This window comes from Helianthus annuus, chromosome 17 (assembly GCF_002127325.2).
Source record: "Helianthus annuus cultivar XRQ/B chromosome 17, HanXRQr2.0-SUNRISE, whole genome shotgun sequence".
Lineage (NCBI taxonomy): Eukaryota > Viridiplantae > Streptophyta > Magnoliopsida > Asterales > Asteraceae > Helianthus > Helianthus annuus.
This window is the reverse complement of record NC_035449.2, coordinates 168090554-168105633: the sequence shown is the minus strand read 5'-3', so window position 1 is coordinate 168105633 and position 15080 is coordinate 168090554. Positions and strand designations below refer to the sequence as shown.

The following is a 15080-nucleotide window of genomic DNA, read 5'->3' as shown; positions in this document are numbered from 1 at the left end:
ATTTTTTTATGGACCCCATAAAATAAATTAGTTGGATCCCATTACAATAACAATTAATATGATGCAGTGGTGAAACCCCATGTTTTACAACCAAAAGGTCTCGGGTTCGATCCCTGTCTGTTTTATTTTTTTAAATCAAATTTTAAACTAGGGTTTTTTTATACAATTTCCAAACATGCAGGGCCAAAAACAACGCTCCTTCTTCCTTCGAATTCAGCGACACCTTCCCTTCCATAACCCATCTCTTCTCCTCCACTTCCCGGCCCTCTCTCCGCCGGTCTGCCCCCTTCCTCCGCCCTCTCTCTGCCTCCCTTCACCGGTTTCTCCTCTCCAGAGGTAAAGAAATATATTTTTTTGTTTTACTTTGATAACTTGACATGTCTAGTAGTTGATTAAGGACTTGTTACTATGAATATGAGGTTTATTATCTTACATGTGAATTTTAGGGCAAACTATGCAAGAATCATTAACAAAGTTTGATGCCTCATCTTCTTCAACTAATACTTTATTGTGTGTTTTCAAAAGATGAATAGAGCTCTGTAGGGACTAACTCTAAAAGTTTGTAATGTTTTTTTTTCCATTTTTGAATGACATCGTATTTTTTATTGTGTGTTTTCTAATGAGTTTTGATTATATAATTTTGGAGAAAAATGCTTGGATAGTCCCTGTGGTTTGCCCTTTTTTCACCTTTAGTCCCTAACTTTCTAAAATTACAGCTATAATCCTCAACTTTTGCAATTCCGTTCCCGGATAATCCCTAGGCCTAACATCAATTAGTTTTCTCAGTTAAGAGGGTGTGAAATGACAATAATACCCTTACTATAAAACAAAATAACTTAACCAATTAAATATATTTATTTATATGTGGGACCCACTCCTTTATAAAAATAAAATAATAACCCCAACCCCAACCCCACCCCACCCCCACCTTCCTCTCTCTTTCTAAAACAAACTCACGTCATGCTCTGTTTTCATAACATCGTTTCAGTTGCTAAACCATGTTCATGTTGCTACCAGATTTATTTCCAAAGAATCATGTAAGCACTTGTTCATGCTCTATATAGGAGCAAATCCTGTTTTAAGCGGGGAATCGGATATTTACAACATAGAATCAAAATCGAATCAAGCTCACCAATTTTAGGTTGTTCCTGCCAAACTTGTTATATAAATGAAACCCTACGACAATCCTTTACTCGTTAACCATATCAATTACTCAAAACGATCCGAAGACCTGTTCATCATCGTTTCAGTTCGCCGGAATTCTCAAGACTTGCCGAAGATTTCTATTCTATCTTTAGTGCATCACCGAAGGTATAATATACAACAATCTCTTCGGTTTTTTTTATCATAGAACAAAACCCTAAGTTTATTGGATGTTTAAAAGGGCTAAGGTTTTCGGGTTGGGCATTGATGAGGAAGATGATAAAGTGCGAGTTTTGTTTAAAAATTAAACCAAATCAGTTTTAGAACAAGAAGCAATACATCGCAGTTGGGTGTGTCGTTATGGTTAAGTCACTAAAACAAGGTTGCAGGGGATAATGGGGTTATAATGGAGTCACTAAATGCAACAGATAATGGAGTCACTAAATGCAACAGATAATGGAGTTATAATGGAGTCGCTAAAACAAGGTTGCAGTGGATAATGGGGTCATTGTTAAGTCACAAAAACAAGTTGGCGGAGGTGATAATGGAGTTGCAGGGGAGGGGAAGAGGGAAGAAAGAGAGAGGAAGGTGGAGGGTGGGGTGGGGGTGGGGTTGGGGTTGGGGTTATTATTTTATTTTTATAAAAGAGTGGGTCCCACATATAAATAAATATATTTAATAGGTTAAGTTATTTTGTTTTATAGTAAGGGTATTATTGTCATTTCACACCCTCTTAACTGAGAAAACTAACTGATGTTAGGCCTAGTGACTATCCGGGAACGAAATTGCAAAAGTTTGAGACTATAACTGTAATTTTAAAAAGTTACTGACTAAAGGTGAAAAAAGGGCAACTCACAAGAACTATCCATGATATTGTATTTTATCTTTTTCCCTGCCCCGCTGCCCCGCCCCAACCAAAACAACGACGACCTTGAAAATTTTAAAGATATCAAACCCCATAGCCTAAAAAAACACCACTTATTTACCAAAGGGGGTTGATAATAACCAAACCTAATTTTTATCTTGAAATAGAGTTAATGGTTTTCACGGGCCGCGAGAACCCAAACCAGATCGAGTGCTCCAATTGTTGCCCGTGACTCAGCTTCCAGTTGATACCACCTCCAGGATGATATTAGGGCTCTTCGAGTTCTGAACAAGCCGAAAACAGCAATTTGAAGTATCGTGACCTTCAAAGCTTCGTTTGGAGGTAATAAACTAGTAATCTGTTTTGTTTCAATCCAGTAAGTGTTCGTTAGATCAAATTTGTTTCACAGTAAGAAATGATTTTGTTTTCGCCAAAACCTGCTGTAGATAGGATTCTTCTATAACTCTTCATAACTTTGAAGCAGAATTAGCATTAATTGCAAGTTGAATCATTGATATTTGATACATCCATTGTAGCACTCATATACAAATGCATTTGCATCAATTAAACTCAACAACACCAGTGTTCTCATCAAATTAGTCATTTGATTTTTCCAGATTTGGAATACATTCGCAATTCCCGTGTTTATGACCCGATTAAACTGTTCAATAAAAAGTACACTATGTAATTTTTATATTTTAAAAGAGTTAATTACTGTTTTCGTCCCTGTGGTTTGTCAAAAATCACTATTTCAGTCCATTAGTTTAAAATATGCGATTTCAGTCCCGGTGGTTTCACTTTCGTAACCATTTCAGTCCCTGTGGTTTCACTTTCGTAACCATTTCAATCCATTTATTCTGTTAGTACAGGGACTGAAATGGTTACGAGGTGGACTGAAATGGTTACGAAAGTGAAACCACAGGGACTGAAATCGCAATTTTTAAACTAATGGACTGAAATTGTGATTTTTGACAAACCACAGGGACGAAAACAGTAATTAACTCATTTAAAAAAAATAATAATTAAAATTACGAGGCTGGGTTCCACCATTTCTCCTTCTTGGTATATAAAGTCGATAAACTAGTCGTTTTCATGTTTGATACTTGTGTTAATTGCATCGTGACCTGTTTAACATGATTAGACCTGTTTTGCCAGCCCTAGAATACACACATGTTGAGGTATTTGATATTTTGTTGATGTTCATTTTGAAGTAGAATGCATAATGGAAGCTTGATCATATGATTTATATCTGCAGGCTATAGTAATCAAGTAATGGCCGTGTCAGTGGCAAAGCTATGTAAACCAATCTGTTCGTTTTCCTTCACTTTCGTTCGTTTTTCATACCCTATACATACAATCTCATCACAACAGTTACTTGAACAATCAATTAAATCAGCCATCGAAGCCAAAACTTACCGTCAAATTGCCGACATTTTTAACGCCTCAAAAGAAGCTTCTCAAGCCTCCAATCCTTTCTCATTCCTCTCAAACTTTCACCACCAACATAGAGCCAAAATAATTGACGAGATTCTACAAAGTTTTATCCCTCTTAGGCCTCGCAATCACCCTCAACGCGCATACGCCTACCTCCTTTCTTTCACACTGCAAGGTCCTGATCCTCTACCGTTATCCCTAGCAATCTTGCAACGCACCCTTCGGTCGGGCTGCACCCCTGTTCCTCAAACTCACCTGCTTCTCTCCAGTGTATGGATTCATCAACGAAAGGAGTTCGGTCATACTGTTTCCAACATGCTATTGCAGATGCATTCGATAGGATATAAACCGGACGGTGGTGTGTGCAACTATCTTATTTCATCACTATGTAAAGTTGATCAGTATGAGGAAGCGGTTCAGGTGTTACGGTCCATGGGTGGTGCAGGATGTGTGCCGGATTTAGACAGTTTCGGTTCTGTAATCGGTCTACTCTGTCACTATAGAAAGACCAAAAAGATTGAAGAGTTAATGAAGGAGATGGTTTCGAAGTTCAGATTATCCCCTAGGAAAGAACTGGTGGTTAAAGTTTTCAAGTCGATGCGGGCTAATAAAGATGTGCATAAAGCTGTTGAAATGGTTATTTTTCTCGAAGAAATGGATATACAAATTGGGTTCGAGAGTTATGAGGTGGTTGTTGAGACGTGTTTGGAATCCAGTTTGTTTGTTTTAGCAGGTAAAGTTGTTATGAGGATGACGAACAGAGGTTTCATACCGTATATAAAGGTGCGACAGAAAGTGTTTGATGGATTGGCTGCTGTTGGTGAATTGGAGTTTGCTTATATTCTTAAAATGAAGTTCACAGAACTGAACTCTTAGCATTCTACATATTTCTTTCGGGAATCTATATAGAAAAAAGAAGATTTTTACTTCATTCATTGATCTCTTTCTTGGTTTAAAGTAGAAAATTTAGGGGTTGAGTTATACTTATTATAGTTTCTAAATAGCTTTACCATATCCAATACGAGTCAACATCATGTACACACCACTGGACTAGAACTGAAATAGAATGGTAGATGTAATAGCAACTGATACGCGTTGCTTGGTGACCACAGCTTGCAGACTTTTTTCAGCTTTAACAGGTACTTTATAAATTCTTTTGCTTTGACTGCACGTGTTTTTATCTTTTGATATTGCGCATTCATCTTCTCTTGCTACGTAGTTATTATTTTTCGGTTTTAATTCCACCGTTCTTTGTGATAAAATCATATGCTTGCTCCATGAGACCGCCATAGCATTCTGAAATAATGATACAACACCATGCAACTGTCATGTTCACATAGCACTAAAATTGACTAGAGGAGGTTATTTTGACCCTTTTTGGTATATGTGATGCCTCCTCCCAATCGTTTTGACCATTACCCAATCGTTTGATCCACCCATTATTCTAGCGCTATATATGATGTTGGTAGGACTGTAAGCCTGTAAACAAACCGAACATTCAACAAGATGTTTAGGGGGAAGTTCGTTTATGTTCTTATTAGAAGAAACGAAAATGAACATAAACATTCGTCTGCTAGTTAAATGAACGAACACCAACAAATTTATTTCGCTTTCTTGTTCAGTTATGTTTGATAATTTGTCTGTTGTGGTTCATTTATGTTTGTTATATGTTAATATATTTGAAACATAATATGTAGCTGAGGTAAATGTTGGATAAACCCAGCATACTCCAACCAAGTCGTGACTCGTGATGATTTCACCCTCAAGTTTTTTGGATTTGTTAAAAAACTTATACTGACCTGTATTTTTTTAACCTACAACTGGTTTTTTTACTAGGTGACTTTTTTTTAACAAAAAACTTTTACGCTATTGGCGGTTTAATTCTTTAACAATCATTCGCAGTAGTGCTGCCCCTTAACTATCAAGCCATTTGATGAGGCACACAAGTGGAAGTACTTACTATATAATATATATATATCATGGTGCAACTGCAACAAAATGCATCAGGATTTGAAAAGGGATTATCCGTCGTCCGATATGAAAGTAGATGTTTCCAAATATGTGGAAAAGTGTGTGATATCGGTACAAGTGAAGATTGAGTAGCAAAAGCTACATGTTAAAGTCTGACCGTTGGAAATTCTAATGTGCAAGTTGGAGCTTATCATCAATGAATTTGCTTACCAAATTACTAAAGACCCCAAAACATAATAATTCTATTTGGGCGATTGTTGATAGCCTGGAGAGTCATTTGGTGGTAGGGAGAAGGAGAGATGCTTCTTCTTACAACAACACAACTTGATCTTGATTCGGTGGTTAGTACCCTTCTGACGTTGGTTGCTTTCGTGTAGATACTAATCAATGTCCTACAACTTTGATCAAAGGTCGGTTTTCTAAACCTTTAATTTATGGTTGTCTTGTTTCTTGTTACTTGTAAATGGATCTATGGTGGGAGATTTCTATAAGATGTTGGATAAAATCAATGTATGTCTTTACTTCTAGTGCCAAATAAATTTTCATTTTGAACTGATATACAAATCCCAACAGATCCCTCTACCTATGGTTGGATTCTCTTCTAACAAGATTTATCACTCAAGTATCCAAATGTCACCTTGCGAAAACGCTTTATCGGATGAGATGTTGAACGCCAATCTGTTGGGAGGGTGTAGTCGGGCAACGAGAACTTGGAAGGGGCCCGATTGGTGCAAGACCATCTAGAAAAGTCATCAACTAAGAGGTTGAAAATGGCACAAGATTGAGTGATTGACAAAGGCTAATATGACATGACGGCACTCCGTTTTTTAGGTTCTAGGGTATGGTTGGAGCCCTATAGAGGCTCCATTGTGACACAACATCCTCATGTCACCTAAGGGATTCTCTTGCATCTCCTCTATAACACTTAGGCTGGAGGGTGTGGTTGGAGGCCCCTAGTGGCTTTATCAGGCCACGCCAACGCCACCTAGGATCCACCTCAGCCATGGAGCCCCCTTTAATTTGCATGGTGTGGATGAAGCCACATATTAAACAAAATAATAATAAAAAAAAAAAAAGATTTCCTTGGTGCAAAACAAGTGGGCCCCACCTGAACCTTTCAACCTTGGACTTACCATGGTGGCGAAGCCCTCTATGGCGCCCCGCGTTAACTTTGAGGGTGTGGTGGGATTGCACCCCGGGGCGCTATACAAGCTGAGCTGGCGGGGGTGGCGCCCCCACACTCTCCGGCCTTATGGTATGGGATGGAGCCCCTTCAATAATTACTTAATCAATTAATTTTGAGTTAAATGCCATTTTAGTCCCTGCGGTTTGGGCTATTTTGTCAGTTTAGTCCAAAGGTTTCATTTTCCCATGTGAGTCCCAAAAGGTTTCACTGTTGCCATTTAGTCCCCTGGGTTAAATTCATCCCATATTTCTGTTAACGAGAAGGGCGATTCGGTCATTTTATATGGTCGAATTGCCTTTTTAGTTAACAAAGTTACATATAAAATGACTGAATCGCCCTTCTGGTTAACAGAATAAATAGATGAAGTTAACGCAGTGGACTAAAATGGAAAACGATGAAACCTTTTTGGATCCACAGGAGAAAAATGAAACCTTTGGACTAAACTAGCAAAATGGCCCAAACTACAGGGACTAAAATGGCATTTAACTCACTAATTTTTAATTTTGTTTTTGTTTTCTTTATCATTTAAAGAAATAAATATATAAAAACCATAATATTTAATAAAAAAGACATAACATATTAATTAAAGCTATATTAAAAAACATCAAGTTCTTAAAAAAAGACATAACATCATCTTCGCCGGTGTTGGGGTGACGGTCCACGGTTGTTGAGTTTGTATGTAATGTTAGTTGTGTGGCGAGAAGGCGTTTGGGTCGTTGTTGAACGGAAACATGATGAAGGTTTGGGTTGTGAGAGATTGTTTTTTGTGTTAAAAAGATGAGAGGAATTGATGAGTTGTGTGTTTAAAAATAGGTAGGAAAATTGGTTTTTAATAAACCAACCTTTGTCTCGTTGGTAAATAATAATCTTACCTACGTAATTAGTATACAATAATCCTACCTATCAACATGTTGGTTCTTAATAAACTTTCCGTTAATTTTTTTAACTAAAGTTAGTTTTTAAGTTTTATTTATTAGACAATCAGTCCCTGTAGTTGTAATTTTCTAATTTTAACTATTTTGTAAAACAAAAAACATCAAGGGCCATGTAATTAAATTTTATATATACATATGTGTATTAGTTCCAGATTTATCACAAACACCACTCAAAAATCCTCCTTTTCCTTGATTTTGATTTCCGATGTAAACAACTACCATCGCCACCGCCACCGCCATGGGAGTTCTCCGACGGATCAAGTAAACGACCACCAAAATTGGAATTTCAGGTATCAAACTACTCGGTTTTGGTCAGTGATTAAAAGCCCCAAACAAATTTCTATCACTCTTGATTCTTTTGACCGATTTGGGGGCGGGTTCCAATCTAGGGTTCATATGGGGAAGATCATCACCATGAATAGCTAAACCTCCAACATCCAACAACATCAACCACCTCTTAACCACCACCATTCCATGTCATCTACGTCGCGCCTCCTTCCTCTGGCAATAGCTCCGTGAACCACAAAATAAAAAGATGTAGGTGCTTGTTTGTTGTGACTTTGGTGGAATTTGTCTTAGAAAAGGGAGAAAGTGCGCGATAAATAAGGGTAGAAGAAGAAGTTCTTGGGTTTTCATTGATTTGTGCCATCCAAACTGAGGAGGGAGAGAGAATCAAAGTGTTGACAACTTAAAACTAGTAATTGTTCTTGAGGTTTTTTTGTTTTATAAAATAGTTAAAACTAGTAAATTACAACTACAGGGACTGTTTGTGTAATAAATAAAACTTAAAAACTAACTTCAGTTAAAAAAAACCAACGAAAGTTCATTGAGTACCAACATGTTGATAGGTAGGATTATTGTATACCAATTACGTAGATAAGATTATTATTTACCAACGGGACAATGGTTGGTTTATTAAAAACCAATTTTCCAAATGGGTATATTAATATGGTAAATATTAGATTTTAAATTAAAAAATCTTTAAAAAAAACAAGTCGTTGCCCAACAGCTAATCTAGGGCATGGCCCACATTAGTCCTCGCGAATGCTTGCTATCGTGTTCTTATTGCATCAACAGCACCCCCCATGGCGCCTACGGGGGGGGGGGGGGGGGCTATTGTTCGAAAATTGTTGAGGTGGTGGAGAAGGGCATGGCGCCCATACCGTGCAACCTTATGTGTTGACAAGAATAACACCCTCCAATCCGCCATTAATTGGGTGTGTGGAACTGGTGCAACTGATTGTACACCCATCCTATAATTCGGCATAAAATAAAACAAAATCTTAGGCTTTTAATGATTACCACACTACCTCACTTTTGTGAAATCTTGTTTGAAATAGCATTACCATGGTGTTCACCTATGTGGCAAATTAGTCGATTAGATCGAGTTTTGTAACGTTTTATAATATGTGTTAAAGCATGTCAGATTGGATTGGAATACTAACGTTTTTTTCCTTCCAAGTAAAGTTATAACTTTTTCAGATTGGGTTGAAATACTAACGTTTTTTTTCCTTCCAAAGTAAAGTTATAACTTTTAAATAACTAATGTTTAAACTAACAACAACAACAACAACAATCGTACCTAGTAAATCCCATGAATCGTAAAGCTATTGGTAGGGTCTAGGGAGGATGAGATGTAGACAAAGCTTACCTCTATTCCAGAGAGACCATCTGTGACAACCCTCATAATTCCATGTATCCGTACAATTTATTAATGATAATTAAAGTGCTTGATGACTGTGCCAAATCATTTAACTGCTTTCTGATTTCTGTGTTATACTTACATGTGCTTGTTAACATACTAGTAGTGTACGGAAAAGTTACTAAATACTCCGGTATGCTTTCCTGAGTGTTGAAAATTAAAAATGTTACAAAATTATATATATAGGACATGTTGCGGATTAATTAAGAACTTTAACGGACAACACCCAACCGAACAACCAGACATTACTCGGAACACAAAAATATTGCCAAACACATTGTTTTTATTTTTCTGAGCTAGTTAGGGTCCCCGAACACCCTAACACATTATATATTTGATAAAACACCATAACACACTAACTATATCATTGAATCCTAACTAGGTTAGTAACTAACCATTGAAACCCAACCCTATACCCCCCCCCCCATTGGAGACGGTCACTATGGGTGTCCCCACCCATGGATTTCTTTGATTATTATATTAGATTATTTAGTTGGATAATGAGGCATGATATACAATGGTTAATAAGGGTTGAAAGGATTATAAATATACCTTGTAGTCCACCATTCTCTCACATCACAACATCTATCAAACACACTCTTCTCCTCTCCTTCTCCTTGTTCGGCCGAGATCACCCACACCACCATCACCACCTTCAAGTTTCATTCCAAGCAATCCACATACATCCAAAGGTGCTAGAGATCATACAAGCAAGCTTGGTGTGTTCGGAAGCTCAAGGACCTCTTTCATTCTCTTTTATCCACCACTTTTCTTCACTAGAACTCCCCTAGCCTTGTACTAGTGGTAAGTGTCTTAGATCTTCATCCTCTTCATGTTTTTGATGGTTAATAGTAAAAGAATGATGAAATGATAAGAACTCTAAAGAACCATAAACAAAGTCTTGGAACATAAACTAACTTGTGATGAAGTATGGTTAAAATGTTGATGAAATCATGTTATTCTTGTGTTATGATGCTTGTTAAATGTTATTTGTTAGTAAAAATGATATGGATCATCATATGGACTTGCTAGATCATGATTAAAAACATGATCTAGCAAGATGTGAAAGTTAGAAATGTCACACCCCGACCACGTAGAACATACCAAACGTGGCGGAAATGTCGGGGAGTGTTGTAACAGAATTAGTTGTTTCAAATCCATGGCAACTGAAGATCCGTTTTATTGATCAAACATGAAAGTTTACATTGTTTAAACAAGAACCAAATAGTACATAACATAAATTAACTAGTTCTTGTCTCGTTTTAAGTCACTAAGGCACAGGTCCGCCTAAGTATATCTTGATAAGTCCTATGCATCATCTCCTGAAAACACATGTGAAAGTAGGTACGTCAGCATAAAAATGCCTGTGAGATACATTGGTTTTGTGAAAACGGAATTCATGACTTATGTTTGAGAAAATGTTTAGTCATGAACCTTGTAATTTGCTTTGTCTTGTAAATCATTTGAAAAACGATAAGATCAGATGATATGTATAAATAAGAGAACACTATATGGTTAAATGAATAACCAAGTAAAATGAGTTTGTATAAGATAAGTCGTTTGTAAAACAATGTCTTGTGAAGAATATGTTATTTGTATAAAATGTTATATGTCTAAACTGAAATGATTTAGATAACGCTACGATATGTAATAGTATACAAGCATTTATATATAGGAAGTACCAGCGGCGTATCCACCATGTTTGTACCATATTACATACGCCACGTTACTCAAACCATTTACCCAAACCATCCACCATGTAAATTGTTCATGTATAAACCAAATGTCAAGTGTTATTGTGTAAACCATGTAGAAATGTCTATGTTCAATGTAAACCACCAAGTATGTGTATCAATGTCAAAATGTTTATGTTCGATGTAGATAATGTAATGTGTACCCAAAATATATCTTGTATGGTAAGCGAGATGTATCAACTTAAACCATATGTAAAATGCACAAAACAAGGTGTTGAAGTTCAACGTTATGTTTTGTGGAACAATGCATGATCAAATGTAAATCATGTAATATGTAACCAAAATGATATGTATGGCTAGTGGAATATATCAACTAAGCCATATGCACGAAAACATAGTATTGAAGTAAAACTTGGTTTAAATCAAAGTTATGTTCTGTGGAAATGCATGCTATACTGATATTAACATTTATGCGGTATTGTAAACTATGCATACATCCAAGCCTTGAGACTGTGGCGATAAACCCTTAAACAAATTAAAGGTTTATCTAAGTTATGTATATCGAATTCGGTCATTCCTTCCAATCCTATCAAACCCAGGATTTCAGGAACGGGAGTTGTCAATTCCTATGGTACCACTACCTACTAACGAACGGCGTAGCTAATGTTAATGAATGTATTGTCCCATGTTAAACAAACCAAATGTTGTACCAAAATGAAGGCATGTGATGTAAATAATTGTACTAAGTATGCTAAGTAAACATACGAAGCAGAAATGTTCATGTAAATCAACGCGTCCATATGCTGAGTAAACATATGCAACAAAAATGTAATGTAATGTAAATCAATTTACTAAGTACGCACACAATGGGCATACATAGCATGAAATGTAATGAAATCATGTACTATAATGTACTAATGAGCATAGCAGATATACGATGTGAAAACATGGAAAGCATGAAAGTAACAGATAGGCACATGTGTTTCACCCCAAAACAGTTTGGAAAACAGTAAAAGAGGGGTTCAATGTACTCACCTGAGATTGCTTTGGAGTTCTTGTATAATAATCAGATAATACTAAAGATCACGGGATATCAAACGGCACCTAATAGGTAGCTATGTTAATATACCGGACCAAATCGGAAGGATCGGATAGTACGCGGGTTCGTAAACCAAACGAGGATGGAGACTCGTGTAATATGGTTTAACAAAGCCTACATACTAAAATGAAACCTAACCTAAGTGCTTACGGCCCATTACGACCCGTTTAGGTAGCTTATGCTACCTTACGCGTCGTTCGCGTAGAACGCGTCTGGAACGCCTAACATCGTGACCACAAGGTATAACCTCGGAAGGTTATAGCTATGGTCACCTAATGTGTTTGGTCGGATCCTAATGATCGACCAAATGGGTCGGGTTCGAAAGTATAAGCGATGGTTTAGATCGCTTACCTTACGACCCTATATAAGCACTAAACTAAAAGTGACGAGCTAAGCATGTTAGAACATGCTTAACTAAGTTTAGAAAACAGGTTTGGCATCAAAACAAACGGCTTTGATGCTTACGAGTAGTTTGGTTACAAAATATGCAAGAATGCGCATTTTGGCCGAAACTACGACTCGTCACTGAGCCTAGATAACGTAGTAATCAGTAGGTATAGTCACTATGGACTATAACCATCGTGATCACGCTCACATTATGAAGTTCCATGAACTTCGTGTTGACCATAGGCTGGTCAATGCAGAAAGTCAACAAAACGTTGACTTTCGGACTCGAAAAGCGAATAAAAGAGCGAAAGAATACTTACGGAGGGTCCCCGAATGCTAATCTAGATCAAAGTGCTCAGGTATGAAGCAATGGCATCAACTTAGAGCATTTGGATCAGATTGTGTGGGTTTTTGCAACAAGGGGGGGGGTATTTATAGGAAAAGCATAACCGTTAGGATCGTTTATCGAATATCGTGCCACGATCTTGTGCGTACACTTGTCAAAATATTGTGGTAAGTCAGAACTTGGCCCTTGGCTCTTGATTGGGTGAAAGGGCATTGCCCCTTGATCGAACGAAAGGCCAACTGCATTGAATGCAAACATTGAACCTGGTCTGACAGTCCCACGCGGCCCGCGTAAAGGTTGGCCTTACCTTTACGCGCCCCGCCTGAGGGTCACAGATCAGAATTTTCAATTCTGGTCCCTGCACTTCAAAAACACGTAATTTGGCCCATTTTTGGCACGTTTAAGCCCTGTTAACCTCATTTCAAGGCTCTAAGATGAAGTTAAAGTGTAGGGGACTTGAAATATGCTCAAAAATATTCCGGATGTCGGTTCGTTTGGTCGTACGAACGCGATGTTCGCTTAATTACGATGGAATGCGCATAAGCGCGAAAAACGATCCAAATGACGCGACGAATGGATTTTTCTTATGCCAAACACTAAGGCATAATATAAGGATGCTTACATAAATTTTTGGATGTCCGGATGTATTCAGAACGTAAGTTATGCGCAAAAGTGCAAACTTGTGCACTTTTTGACACTTTTAGTCCCTGAATGATCCAAAAGTTTGTTTTAGCATACCAAACCCCTCAAAGCCTATTTCTAAGCTATGTAAAGGATATTTATGGTATGTTTAACTTATGTACATGTTCCGGAATGTTTGTTACAGTTCAAATTGGCATACTTTCGCAGTTTGTCAAGTTTAGTCCCTGTAAGCGAATTAACTTGTTTTTGCCATACCAAAGCCTTCAAAACTTATTTCTAAATTATGTAAGGGTTATTTAAGGTATGTTGGGTATATGTTGATGTTCCGGAGTATTTGTCGCATTAAACTGAGTACGTTTTATGCACCAGTTTGCGTATAATTCTCCAGAAAGCGATTTAGAGCTTGAAATCGAACAAGAGTTGATATGTGCAAACGATACACATATTTATATATGTCCAAAGTATGAAATACAATATTTCATTGGTTTGGCGTTTGTTTGATGGTTGAAGTGACACAGGTGTCACAAGAAATGTGTAGGATGATGGAATCATCCACACATAAACTATGAACTTGAATAAATAAATGTTTTCTTGAAAAATAAAGATCAAAATAAGTTATAATCTTGTAGATCTAAAGATCCATGAGTGGTTTTTTTCGAAAGAACCAAGTGAAAAGTATGAGTTTTGATAAAACTTGGATCTTACATAAACTTAACACATTTTTGGTGGATAAACAAGCATAGAAACACTTGTGTAATAAGAAAATTTCACAAAGAAGTATTTTTAGAAAATATGACTAGAAGTTGTGAAAAATCAAACTCTTTAAAAATGAAGTTTTAAAGGGACTAATCACATTTTGGAAGGTAACAAGACTTACTAAGTGTGCTAGTAAGTTACTACATGTTTTCATAAATATTCAAGTTCATGAGTTTGTAGTTGTGCTTGTTCTTTACAAGTTTGGTAAGTATAAGTTACATATTGTTGGTTGATGATTGATTGAATGATTTTACAAAAGAAAATGATATGCTAGTAAGCATGGACGCCTCCATTTACAAAGGAAACTCTGGCGAAATTTTTCTAAAATTTCAACACTTAGAAAATATTTTTCTAGTAAGTGTTTACAAATATATTTCTAACTTTATTTTCAAAATAAACTTCGTCATGATTTTTATTACAAATTACCAAGTGCCGGAGGTTGATTTTCGTAAATAAAATTTGATAAATATATATTTAAAATATATATTGTATACTAAAACTCTTGTGTGAATATTTGTTTATTTTACCGTTATATTATTATTTTAGGGTAAAATAGTATATAACTTAACAAAGTGCGTTGATGTTTAAATTGTGTGATATGTGATAAAAGTAATGGGTAGATAAACCATACGTGTTGTGCATGAGAAATTGATTGTTATCTGTACCTTATTAGGACGTGCTTGAATTCCTGATTATTAGAGTAACTAATCTAACCGAGCAAACCGAGGTGAGTTCACACTTTTCTACAAAGCATGGTAATTCCCGGTGGGAATGGGAATGGGTTCAAGAATAGGGATTCCTCGTCCTTTGGGACGTGTTCAGGAATGTAAATTTCTCGTCCTGTTGGGACGGATTAGACTTACTAGACTAGAACTCTATCAGCGAAGTCCCTCCATTTTTGTATCGACTTAATGGCCGAG

General features: G+C 36.8%; 1 protein-coding gene across 5 annotated transcripts; it reads left to right on the top strand.

Moving 5' to 3' along the window:
* The first annotated feature begins 242 nt into the window (after positions 1-242).
* Positions 243-6328, top strand: LOC110921749 (pentatricopeptide repeat-containing protein At1g06270). 5 transcript variants are annotated; one of them, XM_022166098.2, is made up of 4 exons: positions 2131-2350; positions 3264-4581; positions 5345-5823; positions 5987-6328. In XM_022166098.2, exon 2 carries the CDS (start codon positions 3281-3283, stop codon positions 4316-4318), a length of 1038 nt encoding a protein of 345 aa, XP_022021790.1. In that variant the 5' UTR covers positions 2131-2350; positions 3264-3280; the 3' UTR covers positions 4319-4581; positions 5345-5823; positions 5987-6328. The 5 variants fall into 5 exon arrangements, with proteins under 5 accessions (XP_035842834.1, XP_022021790.1, XP_035842833.1 ...); XM_035986941.1 differs by lacking the exons at positions 2131-2350; positions 5987-6328 and adding an exon at positions 243-336 and having other exon boundaries at positions 5345-5922; XM_035986940.1 differs by lacking the exon at positions 5987-6328 and having other exon boundaries at positions 5348-5922.
* Positions 6329-15080: the final 8752 nt, after the last annotated feature.

Coding starts and splice junctions, on each gene's coding strand:
- LOC110921749 (XM_022166098.2), top strand. CDS start 3,281: ATGGCCGTGTCAGTGGCAAAGCTATGTAAACCAATCTGTTCGTTTTCC.